The sequence below is a fragment of the Falco punctatus genome (assembly GCF_963210335.1).
Source record: "Falco punctatus genome assembly, chromosome: 2".
NCBI classification, from domain to species: Eukaryota; Metazoa; Chordata; class Aves; order Falconiformes; family Falconidae; genus Falco; species Falco punctatus.
In genome coordinates, this window is record NC_137581.1 from 3,248,675 (window position 1) to 3,261,089 (window position 12,415).

At 43.7% G+C, this 12,415-nt stretch overlaps 1 protein-coding gene across 2 annotated transcripts in view; it reads right to left on the reverse strand.

Moving 5' to 3' along the window:
• Positions 1-579: 579 nt before the first annotated feature.
• The window catches only part of MAP6 (microtubule associated protein 6), a 56,976-nt gene continuing 45,140 nt past the window's right edge, over positions 580-12,415 (reverse strand). For both annotated transcript variants that reach the window (XM_080376223.1, XM_080376220.1), the window contains one exon: positions 580-11,869. In XM_080376223.1, the coding sequence (XP_080232349.1) occupies positions 11,861-11,869 (9 nt within the window). In that variant the 3' untranslated portion in view covers positions 580-11,860. The remainder of the gene's footprint in view (positions 11,870-12,415) is intronic.

Sequence of the window (12,415 nt, forward strand, 5' to 3'; positions counted from 1 at the left end):
GCTCCAGCCCTCTGACCAGCTCCGTGGCCTCCGACGGGCCCGCCCCAACAGGTCCGTGTCCTTCTGATGCTGAGGACCCCCGAGCTGGACGCAGCGCTGTGGGGGGGTCTCAGCAGAGGGGAGCAGAGGGGCAGAGCCCCCTCCCTCGCCCTGCCGGCCACGCTGCTGGGGATGCACCCAGGGCGCGGGCGGCTTTCTGGGTGTGAGCACACATTGCTGGGTCATGACCAGTTTTTATCCACAGTATCCCCAAGTCCTTCTCCATTTCCACTTCATTTTTCTTTGCCAGCCTTCCCCTCCTACCCATTCATAATCCACAAATTTGCAGAAAAGAAATTTCCGCTGCGAAATTGCCTTTCTCCATAGAGAAAGAAGAGGGAGGGAGACCCTACAAGTGAAAATTTCTTGTGATTTAAAGCATTATTATAACAGTTTCACGTTTCCAAGAGGAAATATTTTTTGTGGCATAAGTAGGGCCACAAATTGTCTATTTGAATGTTGCCTGAGGCAAAAGTGGATTTCCAAGTGCAATTTTTACTGAGGTCCTTGAAAGAGGTCCTTTCACACACAGAGGCACTGGAGATGGTGCCAGCTGGTACTCACTTGTCCTGTGTTTGCTTGTTGTGATTAAATGTGGCAGAATGGTTTTCCCAATGAGCACAAGGAGCCCATCAGCTTTTCCAAAAATGAAGTCTCATCTGCACAGATGCGCTCTTGGCTTGCTTCACTTTACCACTAAAATGAAATCCAAACCACATCTTGTCAGGTGATTGAAAAACTCAGAATTATATATTGCAACTCATGTATTTCAACGTACATTCATAACACTCTGTTCATCTTTCTGATTTCAGACAATTTGCCCTTTTTCCCTCTTTGGCTAAGGAATGAATTGTTTGGTATGTCTTCTTCCTCTGCATGGACGAACGAGGTAAATGAGATGAACCAAGAGGGAAAATGCAGCCTGAAAAGATGTGGATAATATCTAGGAGCTTTCCTGCAAGAGCCAATATGATATCTAAAATACTTTGGTTTGTAACACAGAAGACGACTGCCCAGAGTCAAAACTTTCTCTGTTCAGTGTCCACAATTAGAAATGCTAAAAAACAGTGCCAAAAAGGAAAGTATATATCTTCTATTATGCATAGTGGCAAAGAAGGAGAGAAAATGAATAAGAAAAGCTGAAGGCTGCAAGGAAAAATACATGATGACTAGGGAGAAGACAGCAAAGTGCTGCAACGGGAACAGAGGAATCCTAGCAGTGGGTTGGAGCTGTCACTAAGTAGAGATAGTCAGACTCTTAGAAACATGTTGGATGCTGTATTTCTCCTGCATGACAATCACCAACTATTTCTTTGTCATCATCAAAGAGTTGTGAATCTATACAAGCTATCAACAGGTTTCAATGAGCAGACACCAGCTGGATGACCTGGCTGGTTTGAAATCTGTGCTGGCCTGTGGAGCTTTTGAGCAGAGATCCACAGAGACTGCTACAAGGCTTGGCACTCTTCAGTATTTTCCACAATGATCTGGAAATAAATATAAAATCACTGCTGACATAACTCATAGACAACATAAAGACAGCCAGCACAAAAAATATGATGAGCCACAACAGAGCAACCTGCATCGCTTGGGGCCATACAGCCAAAATGTTTGTTAATAAACCCAAAAGCTAAGTCAGAATGTGGAAAAATTGAAGGAGGTTGTGGCCTGAGATCTGCACATGATTTCTTGGAAAGAACAGCTCTGAATAGGCTTCTGGGATCACCAAGAACAGGCAATGAGTGTGATCTTCTGGGCAAAAGGGGCTAGTGCCACCCTTCAAAAGAGAAAAGCACTGCCATCAAGAGAAGGTCCTAGAGATTCAGTGGGGCTATTTTATTATCAGATATAATAAAGCAATGCATATTTAAGTGTCAAAGGAGAAAAGCTTAGTGAGCTGCGTGGTTGCTTTCCCATCTCCTGGGGCATGAGATCAAGATGAGATGCCCTTCTGGATGAGAAGAATTGACTCTGAGCTCTGTTTGGATGATAACTGCGAAGGGTGGAAAAGCCTTGACCACAGAGTCTGCCCAGAGAGGAATTATCTGGCCATGCATTGCTGTGGCGGGGATTGCAGGATCTTCCTATTTCTGCAAGCCCACAAACCTATTTTTATTTCTGCATGACTGGAAAGCTTAACTACTAGCACAGTCACCCACACACTGCATTTCTTCCTTATGCAACTGTTCCAAAAACTGAGCTCCATTGCACAAAGCAAAGGCAGGCTGCTCTTCTCCTGTCAGATACACCTTGTACTACGCATTGGGCAGGATGAAGGAGCTTTGTTGTTACTAGCCAAGAAAGGTGAGCTGAGGAGTTAAACTGGTGTTACCTCAGCTTTAATGAAGGAGCCAAGACCTTTGCTCTATGTTTAATGGTTGGTCTGGGACACAACCGTCACATGCAGTCCCATCAGCCGGATGGTGGCACCAGTTTGTGTGAAAGTATGGACCACAAAGACCTCAGATGGTCATAAGGACTTGCAGGATTGGGGTCTTCTGGATGACCAGATGGGTAAGAAATGCTCCAAGACTGTTTAGAGGGGGGTTCCCCTCTAAGGGGAAAATACTCTTGCCATTGTGGCCATTTCACTTACATCTTGGGGCTGTCATCTTGAGCAATGGAGTGCCAGTGCCTCACTGTCCCATTAGGGACAGTGGTAGCCACTGAGTTGCTGTATTGGATAAAATTAGTCATCTCTAATGTCCTAGTGCTAATGGGGCTAGCTCTAGAGGTATCAGAGGAGAGGCAGCAAAATGACTGAAAGAATAACAGTGACAACATAGGTTCATAGAAGGTCTGGAGTCTCTTTCAGAGAGTAACCATGTTGAAAACTTCCATGTTTTGTGTTCTCCTAAGGCCAAGCTCAGTCTGTCTTCAAGAAGGAATGCATGTCCATTTTCCTACACTTCCAGCCAGCATGTCCTGCAGCAGAAATCTGATCAGAAGGGGACAGATCTGTGTGGGTCATGGTGGAGACATAAAGAAAGTAGTATGGTTTAGTATATTTAAGCCTCAGAATCAGCACAGCTAGGAGTCAAGTTGCCATGCAGAGCAATTTTAATGAGCTGGAGAAGGCCAGAACCTCAATGTTCAAATTCTATAATGGAGACGCCAGCTCAACCGCAGATAGTGGCCATGCCGGTAACAAGCGTCCCCTCACAGAAATGATCAATGAATCTACAAGGCTGGACATTCATGGCAGTGCAGAGATGTTTGTAAGAAGGCAGATTTTTCTCAAAGGACTTTGCTTGTTTTTCATCTGTATCTGAAATATTCTCACTGCAGGAGAAAGCTGGGGGACTCCTTCTACCATGCATAACATGAAGCAACTGCAACATATGAAGCGTGCAAGTGGGATGCTCAAATGTTGTAGATGAGCAGGGCTCTGCTGAAATTCAGGGGAGTATTGACAAGGATCTTCTTCCCTTACCCTTTCAATACAAAATCCACCTAGCGACACAGAGTATAAGAAAATTCATATGCATACAAACAAGAGGCATGTTGGTGTTTTTCTCCCACTGGAAATTTAGCATCCTATTTTTTTGTTGTTTTTAAGTAAAGAGTGTGAGAGATTTCAGGCAGTTAGAAATCCAGCTGTGAAGAACTGGATTTTTTATGCTGGAAGAGAAGGTATTGCCCCTGCTGTACATTATGACTTGAAGACTGATGACTTAATGATTTAGGAATGATTTCAGAGGAATTTGGGAGAAAATAGTCTAGAAGAAACATTTCAAGAACAACCTATCATGTAGTGGAAGTGGCTTTCCAGATTCCATCCTGAAACATTGAAACACAGTCTTTTAAAATAAAAAGACTGTTCTAATTAAAGTTAGAACACGTGTTTTCATGTTCATACAGGTATCTGTGAAGTCTTCTAAGGTTTTGACCCCAAAGTCTGTCTGGGAGAAATGGTGGATGCTGTGGTAAGGGTGGATAGACAAGAACTACCAAGTTCTTCCCAAATCTTTTAGTGATGCTTTGTAGCTCTCTTTCAGTTTAACCTTTTCCTTGCTCTTTTCACTGGTAAATCCAGCACATCATTTCTGTTATGCTATGTACATTAAGACAAATGAAAATGTCATGGAAGTAATTGCAAATAATATGTGTGCAGACATAAGCAGGAAATTCATTAGTCACCCATTTCTGAACTGTTGGGTTACTTTCAGGAGGGAGAAAACTGCACATTTCTGAAGACAGTGCTTACAAAAATTATTTATTGAGATAAGGCTAATGCTGGACTGAGATTCGGAGATGTGCTATAGTTGCACTACAGCAACTTGGGAAAACAAATTCTTCGTGCTTTGGTTTTCCATTTGCAAACAAGCAAAAAAAGTATATTGCTTTTCTGTAGTATCAGGGCAGATGATCCAAAATTGTGCTAACACTTGCAGTCCTAGCATCGTTTGGGGGTGGTATGCGCACAGATTAAACTTAGATGCAATGAATCCACACTTTGTTATTATAGCAAGGGGTTTTCCTCCATTTTTTTACAACCACTGATGCAATGCAAACTTCACGTAAGATGTTACCAGGCTTTTACACATGCTTCTCTGGGGCACAGGATGCCAACATTGGAAGTTCATCTCCTTGGACGTCAGACATACACATACAAATTTAAATATTTGAGATGTTCATCCCTGGCTCATTTCTGTGGAACGCAATTCATCCAAGCTATTTTTACCGTTTCCCTTAGGATAAGATACGTTATGTCCTGGAAGTGCCCATTTCTCTCCTATGGCTATGAAGCAGATTTGTGAACATCTCAGATTCTAAGGGCTTGTGTGCTTGGATAAATCCATCCTTGCAACCTTCTGCCCTTCTTTCTGCTGGGCTGTCTGTCTCTCTTTCCACCTCCTTCTAGGGGAAGGCTGGATGAGTCACCCTTTCAGGATGTCCCCAGTCACACCAAGTCCAAGTGAGGTTCAATAGAGGCATATGTTGTAAACCTAGAAGAAGAATCTGAATAGAATAGGGCTTTTGGTGATGCTCTCACTTCCTGGTTGCATCAATCATGGGGAAGGAGACCAAAGCCCATGCATTAAGTTGGGAAATGTGGTACAGGGGGTAGTGTGAAAAATAGTAGGAAAGGCCATTTAAATGCTTCCCTGAAGACCATTTTCAAAACTTATTTAGGAGCTTACATACTCCAGAAAATAGTGGGATTAATACCTGAAGACTATTGGAGGAGATAGCTCTGTTTGTGTGACACTGGCTCAGAAAAGAATTCCATGTCGCAGAATCACAGCGTGGTCAGGGTCAGAAGGGACCTAAGGAGCCCACCCAGCCCACCCCCCTGCTGAAGCAGCTCTCCCAGAGCAGGTTGCACAGAGCTGTGTCCAGGAGGGTTTGAATGTCTCCAGGGCAGGAGACCCCACAGCCTCTCTGGGCAGCCTGTCCCAGCGCTCTGCCACCCTCAAAGTAAAGAAGTTTTTCCTCACATTCAGATGGAAGTTCCCGTGTTGCAGTTTGTGCCCGTTGCCCCTTGTCTGTTGCTGGGCACTGCTGAAAAGAGCCTGGACCCACCCTCCTGACAGTCACCCTTGAGATATTTGTAGGCATTGATGAGGTCCCCTCTCAGTCTTCTCCTCTCCAGGCTGAACAGCCCCAGCTCCTTCAGCCTTTCCTCATCAGGGAGATGCTCGAGGTGTCATACACAGCTCCTATGAAAGCCCATTGAGAGCTGTTGCAGTCAAGCTGGATTTCTGAAAAACCTCCTTCTCCTCCTAAAATGTACCCATCTTAAACACCTTGCCATGAGCTTTATTAGCATTTTATTAGCTTGCCTTATTTTGAGAAACTTTCTGTTTTGTTATGGCTTTGGATTTTTTTTCCTGGGTTGAATAGCTTGGTTTATCATATTTCTGCCAGACATCAATGAATAACCGAGTTGTTCTGTCATTACACTCACTTTTACTGGGCAGCCCTGGCTGTTGTCAGTGCCCTGTGCAACACATTCATGCTTAAAACAAGGACAGCTCACCCTTTGGAAACCTGCTGTTCTGGGAGTTGTGATTGTGCAGCTTTGTAAATATATATTCATTGCTCTTCCTGAGGAAATATAAACAAGGATTAGTTAATCAGAAGTGAGCTACACAGAGGACAGAGGAAAATCAATCATGTTTTCTTGGGCTGATTTATTTACTAATTTCTATGAAGATTTATATATTCACATAATAAATGCTGAGGAACCAAGCAAATAGAGTAATTCCTTTCCTGTTTACTTCCACGCAAAAATATTCCTTTATGTTTTTCTCCCAGGGCAATTCAGGAAATTATTTTTAAATTTACATTTATTTTTGTAGCTGATAGATTCAGTTGGATGGGTAAGTATCTCTGCTTCCATTGGTTTAAAAAAATGCAGTTACAGAGAAAAGCTTAAAGAGATGAGTGGAGAATAAAGGATGAAAACACAAAAATAATTCAATATCAACTTTAATTTTTTTAATAACTTGTTAACTCTGAGTGCATGACATAAAATGTTTAAATGCTTGGGGATTTGGTACTGCATTGAATGAGGCCCTTCTGAGGGATGGGCTCCAGCTGTGAGCCTGGATCCAAGGCTATGTATTCCATATCCATATGCCCAATCCTATGGTCGGGATCACTGGGATCTGTCAGTTTGGTTTTGCTGAATGTCAGGAAGGAGCAAGCTGCTGGGTTTGACATCCCCAGATCCTCTGCTGTGTTAAGACATTCACACTGCTCCAAACCCAAAGTTCAAATCAATGTAATGATGCTGGTTTACACCAGAATTTGTCCCACACACTTTCCTGTCATGTCATCTGAAAATTAAGAGGATTTTGGTTGTGCCTTATAATTGGTTGTGCCTATTAAAATACTGCATGTGAGCATTTGACTCCTTAATTAACCCATTCTAGGACGCTGCATGGGTCTGGACCAACAGCCTCAACTCAATTTGGTGCAGCAGTTGTGATCCTGAGAAAACATCCTCTCAAACGCTTGTCCTTCTTCCAATAAAGATAACCACTATCAACCTTGCCTCACAGGGATCCCTAGACCACCAGGACTAGAGCAGCTCTCCTATCACCGTTAATTCACAATATTGTAAGGGTCATAAGCCTCAGTTACATCTTGTGATCCATTTTGGACCACAGTGGGGAAATTTGCAGTTCAGAGAAGGCAAGTAATGGAGTGGTTTTGGCATCCTAAGATGTGTGCATATGACTTTATGGGAAAGGTATTTTGAGCCTTGCTATTTTTGGTGGTTGATCTCCATGCTGGTTAGCTCTGAGCCAAAGGCCACCAGTGAGAGAAAGCATCACAATAGTTCATGTGACTCCTGAGGTTTTGCACTATAGGCAAAGTAAAGGCAGCATCATTCCTTTCTCTCCTGTTCCACACACCAAACAACAGCATCTTCTCAGCTATTTCAGCTTTCTCCTTCCCCTGAAACTTGTGGCTTAACTTGCACCAAAATATCATCCAGGGAAAGTATCTGCCAGCCCATCTCTGTTCCATTACCTCAACATGAAAAAGCCATTTCCAGATGGGGATTTCATTATACATCATTGATGGGGGATAAATTATTAAAGCAGATTCATAAAAAATGGAAGACATTTTACACAGGAAGGAGTCCTGACAGTAACCTAGATATGTCACAAAACCAGATTGCCAGAAAATAGGAAAACCTACCCCTCACCAGAGCAAAGAGGGGTAAACTATGAAAGATGCATGAGGGTAGAAGGAGGAATGAAGTGACTGGAATGGCACAGCAGGAGATAAAACAAATCTAGGTAAAGGAAACAAAAGAGAAAAGACAATGGAGGGAAGGCGGGTGTGAATAAGGTTAAATTATTCAGGTTAGGACTTTTAAGAGCCTTGAAGAAACAAGGGAGCCTAAGTCATCTAGGAATCGTTGGTGGGGGTGAGGGAACCAAGCAAACCTGACATGTTATTCACAGCATTAAAAAGAGCTGTTGAATGTTTTGTGCCTTTGGAGAAACCTTGGCTACTGTAAAACAGCAAAGAGTCAATCCAGTTGAAGACATTTACACTCTTCTGAGGAAGTGGCCCATAAATCAGAAGGGAAAATCCAACTAATGCAATTCCATCACTTTTGGCCACTTTATACCATGGATGCTGTTAGCAGTTGCTAACTGAATCCCCTTCAGTTCTGCCCTCATCTTCAATGGATCTGTCTGGGAGCTCCCCCCAGCTACCGAGCTCATTCAGTCACTGCCTTATTAAATGGAAATAACCCATCAGATAAGGAGTTTTGCAGCATTAGCCCATGTTCATGCTGCTAGTGCCACTAGGGCAAAGCATCTCCTGTGAATTTTATACATCTCCTCAGCCCTGGGCAATGTTTTCCCCTGAAAATCTGCAGAAGTCCTCAGAGCTGTGATGCCCAGGATCTACAGAGGGTGAAATCCAGTCTGAAACACCATCCTGAACCTTTCCTCTTCTTTTCCAGTACTGCTGCTCCTCTTCTCGAGGGGATACATCCTCCCCAGACCAGTTTTATCAGCCAGCTCCTGGAGGCGGGAAGAGAAAACTTTGTCTCCTGTCTCTGTCTCCCTCTGTTGCATTTAATTTCTGATCTCAAAATACTTCTTTTCTTTCCTTGCTCTAATTTCTGATCTCCCGTGTCGCTCCTATTTTAGCCTTGACTTTGCTTGCTTGGGGGATTCCCCCCTCTCCGTCAGCCTCACAGATTTGTACCACTGCTGATACAAAGCACAGGCAAGGCTGTAAGGATATACCAAGTACACTACAGATAAAGCAGTCATGCAAAATTCAGCTGCATTGAATTATGCTTGCTTATGGGAGGATAATTCCTATTAATCACGCCTGTTACAGTAATACCTTGGGATAAGCACAAAGATGGGCAGAGCACAAAATGAAACTCCCAGCCACAAATACTTTGCAATCTAAAAAGAGAAGCATAGTAGGAAATTATATACAATATGCTGGGTGAGCAATATGACAGTTAGTATCTTGATTTGATTATTTTTGAGAGTGGGAGGAATCCAAGAGGGACATATTATGTAGGGGAAGAAAAGCTAAATGGAATGAGAAATGGAAGGAAGCAAGAGTCTGAGGATAGCAGTTGACACCAGGAGGAAGGGGAGGGAAATATTAGCAATGGAGAACAAAATCTGCCAGGATGCAGAAATTGTTACTTTTTATTAATAAACAAACATATTTTTTTTAAAAGTAAATATTCCAGCTTGTGGCAAAATGAAAATTTTGAGGTGAGAAGAGGGAGATGATGAGTTAAATCAGAACACTGTATTTCATTAAGAAATTAAATCCAAAGCTTTTTTTTACATTTTTTTTGAGGGGCGTGGTTGGTCTGAAATATCGTACCCAGTCGGATGGAAAAATATGTTATTTATGAGTTACACAAATGTTTCCTGAAGTGGGCATCTTCTGCCTTGATTTGGGTCAGCACTGAACAACTCTGCTGTTTCAAAACCTACGCCTGTGAAATTCAGCCTCACTAATTTTGACACATTTCCCCGGAGTTTCCACTGGTGAAATAAAAGTTGGTGGCCTCTTGTTCCTGCTCTCGCCTTGTACTCAGCTGCTTCAGGGAGCTGAAGAGGCAGAAAAAAATGTCTGTATTTTGGTGAATATGAGGGCTGGCTTTTCTGCCCCTCCAAGCCAGCTCCCTGAACATCAGATACTGACAGGAGAACAAGCCTTTCTTCTCATGTTTTCCACCATGGATATCTGGGTTACTGCAATAACTGCATATAGATAAGATCCTTGGCTGGCTGGATCTATGGTGCCTTCTTGCCTGGGGTGCCTCTGATTCAGAGACAAGTGATGGGCCCTGAGACACCTGAGAGCAACAGCCAGATGCCTGCCAGGTCCTGCTTCCCCAGGACACCAGCAGCACCAGGGATCTGGAGCAAAACCTCCTGCAGGCCACCAGCGTCTGGTGCTGGAGCTTTGGACTGGGCTCCTCTCTAATAATTGTGCAATCATGGTAATTATATATTAAAAAATCAATTACTTAATCATGTGTAACAAGGACCCTTCAGCTACTGAGCAAGGCACACGCTCTGTGCAATTACTTGCAGGCATGTAATCTTACTTCCCTTTGTGCTGAATATTTCATTAGTTACTACTCACATCTTCTCGGAGGTGCTTTGCAATGGTTCACTGATTGGATTTACTCTTGTTTCTTTTTGGTTCTACAAACGCTGTTGAGATAAATACTCCTTTTTATATTATCTCTTTAACAAGGAGGTTCTTTCTAACCTTCCTGTTCCCACCACAAGGTGAACATCAGGAGCTTGAGGCAGTTTTAGGTTCCAGCTTTGCCTTCAGGGTTCTTTGGATGGGGTCCCTGTGTTTTTGTCCCATGTCTGTACAGCTCTTGGCACCCTTGGGCTTTTGGCCATCACGGGACGCCATAGTGATACAATATGAACAGCAAACAGCAGCAGTGACCACCCATCCCTGCAAGTGAAGACTGGATCTCCTACAACATTTGCTCATTTTAAAGTTGATCCAGCCATGGCTGGAATCACTCTTGATTTACTCCTCCACAGGACCGGGGTCTGTATAGGAGTAGTACTTATGGAGGAGGAGTTATATCATAAACTTGCATTTTTACTTTGAAATACCTGAATGACTCCTCCAAGCCCAAGGCAGTTTCCTTCTGAACTAGACCCAGCAAACCAGACCCTCTGGTTTCAGAGGGCTTCGGAGCTGCCATGCTCCATGGAAGCTGCCCAGCTTTCCCCACCTCTGATGAAGTAGCTGCCTTGCGTAATTAATTTGGCAAGGAAGAGCAGCTTTCTGCTTTGAAGTTAGCGCCTGCAAAAAGTAAAGCAAATCCCAGCTCTAAGTGTAATAACACTTTCACATAAACCTAGAACTATTCTTTGGAGCATGGTGGGCCAGTGCCTTGCTAGAACTGTTGTCTGGGTACTTTGTGCACTTAGCCACCTATAGAGGACAGGCTGTAGGGCTGGACTACATCTCCCACCATATGCTGCATATGTCTTATGGACATAGGGAGCCTCACCCAGGAAAGATGGGCATACAGAACAACCAGGCCTGCTAATCCCATGAACCAGCTCCGTTATTCCTACATTTCCAGTTCATACTTTACAATTTTTCAATGAAACATTTTTGGTAAATATGCTCAGAAGAAATACTAATTTGCCAGCAAGTTTTGGAGTCTGGTCCAGCGTTTGCCCTAAATGGCAAATTGAACAAATAGAACATTAACAGCCTCAGGAGAAGGTCCGTGATGATCTTGGCTATCACACAATGACAAGGGGACCTGCCAGGTGTTGCACAAGGCATGCTTCATCTGGCAACATCCAAATGCAAGTTCCTGACACCAGTTAAGAATGTATAGTGCGTTACAACTTCCCAGGATTACTGAAAAAGAGTTGCTGATCCTATCAACCAGGCTTCCAGGATAATCTCTAAAATCCAGTATGAAGCTTCCATGAGTTACGGACATGAATATGAGCTCTCTGTTGCCCATGTAAACTAGAGAGACCATTGAAACCAGTGCTGTTTCACAGGTATGAAGAAAGGGCGAATCGGACCCATTTTTCTTTCTATGACTTTACTGAATATAAACCAAGGCACAGACATGCTAACTGCATTACATAGATCCTGGTGACAGTAACTTCTCAGTGCTTGACAGACAAGAGAAATTGTCATTCAGCTCTGATCATCAGCTTTATTGTATACCAGTCAGACGACACACATTTCATGCAGACTATACGTTTGCTCCAGCAGCCGGTCAGAAGAAAGTACTCGACTTCATGTGCATTGGTCCTGCACTAAGGTACTTGGTTCTTGGTCTGTAGCACCAGTGTTTTTTTCAGGGGTCCTGGAAGCAGAGAAAGAGCATCATTGCAAAGCTGTCAGAGCAATCAGCTGGTGTATGACAACAAAATGCCACCCACCCCTGAGCTGGAATTTGCCCCGTGACAAGTGGCTCTGCAGACTGCTCCCCAAGCAGCCTGCACATGTTTGGTATGTTCTCAGGCTGGTTGCTGAGCCTGGTCCTGGTCCCCGCAAGTAACTGGTCCGAAACCCATTGATGTCCACAACACTGGGAGGGCTGGAGCTCTTAACTTTTTGAGCCGTGACCAGGATCAGGCCCACCCATCAGCTATGAAAAATGCTTGCCAATTGATTATAACCTGCATCGAACGAGCACCTCGCTGTAAAATTGTCTCACAAAGAAGCAGTTTGTTTCCCTCAAGGCAGATGGTGAAAGCCCTATAATGCAGGGGAGCCGAGCTCCTGTGCTGCTCAGGAAGCACCAGGTGCCTGTTAAAACAACTGACAGCAACCAGCAAACCCAGCTAACATACAGTAACCCCAGTTTGAGAGCACCCCTCCTCTTCAATGCCCCGGGAGACAGCAGGAG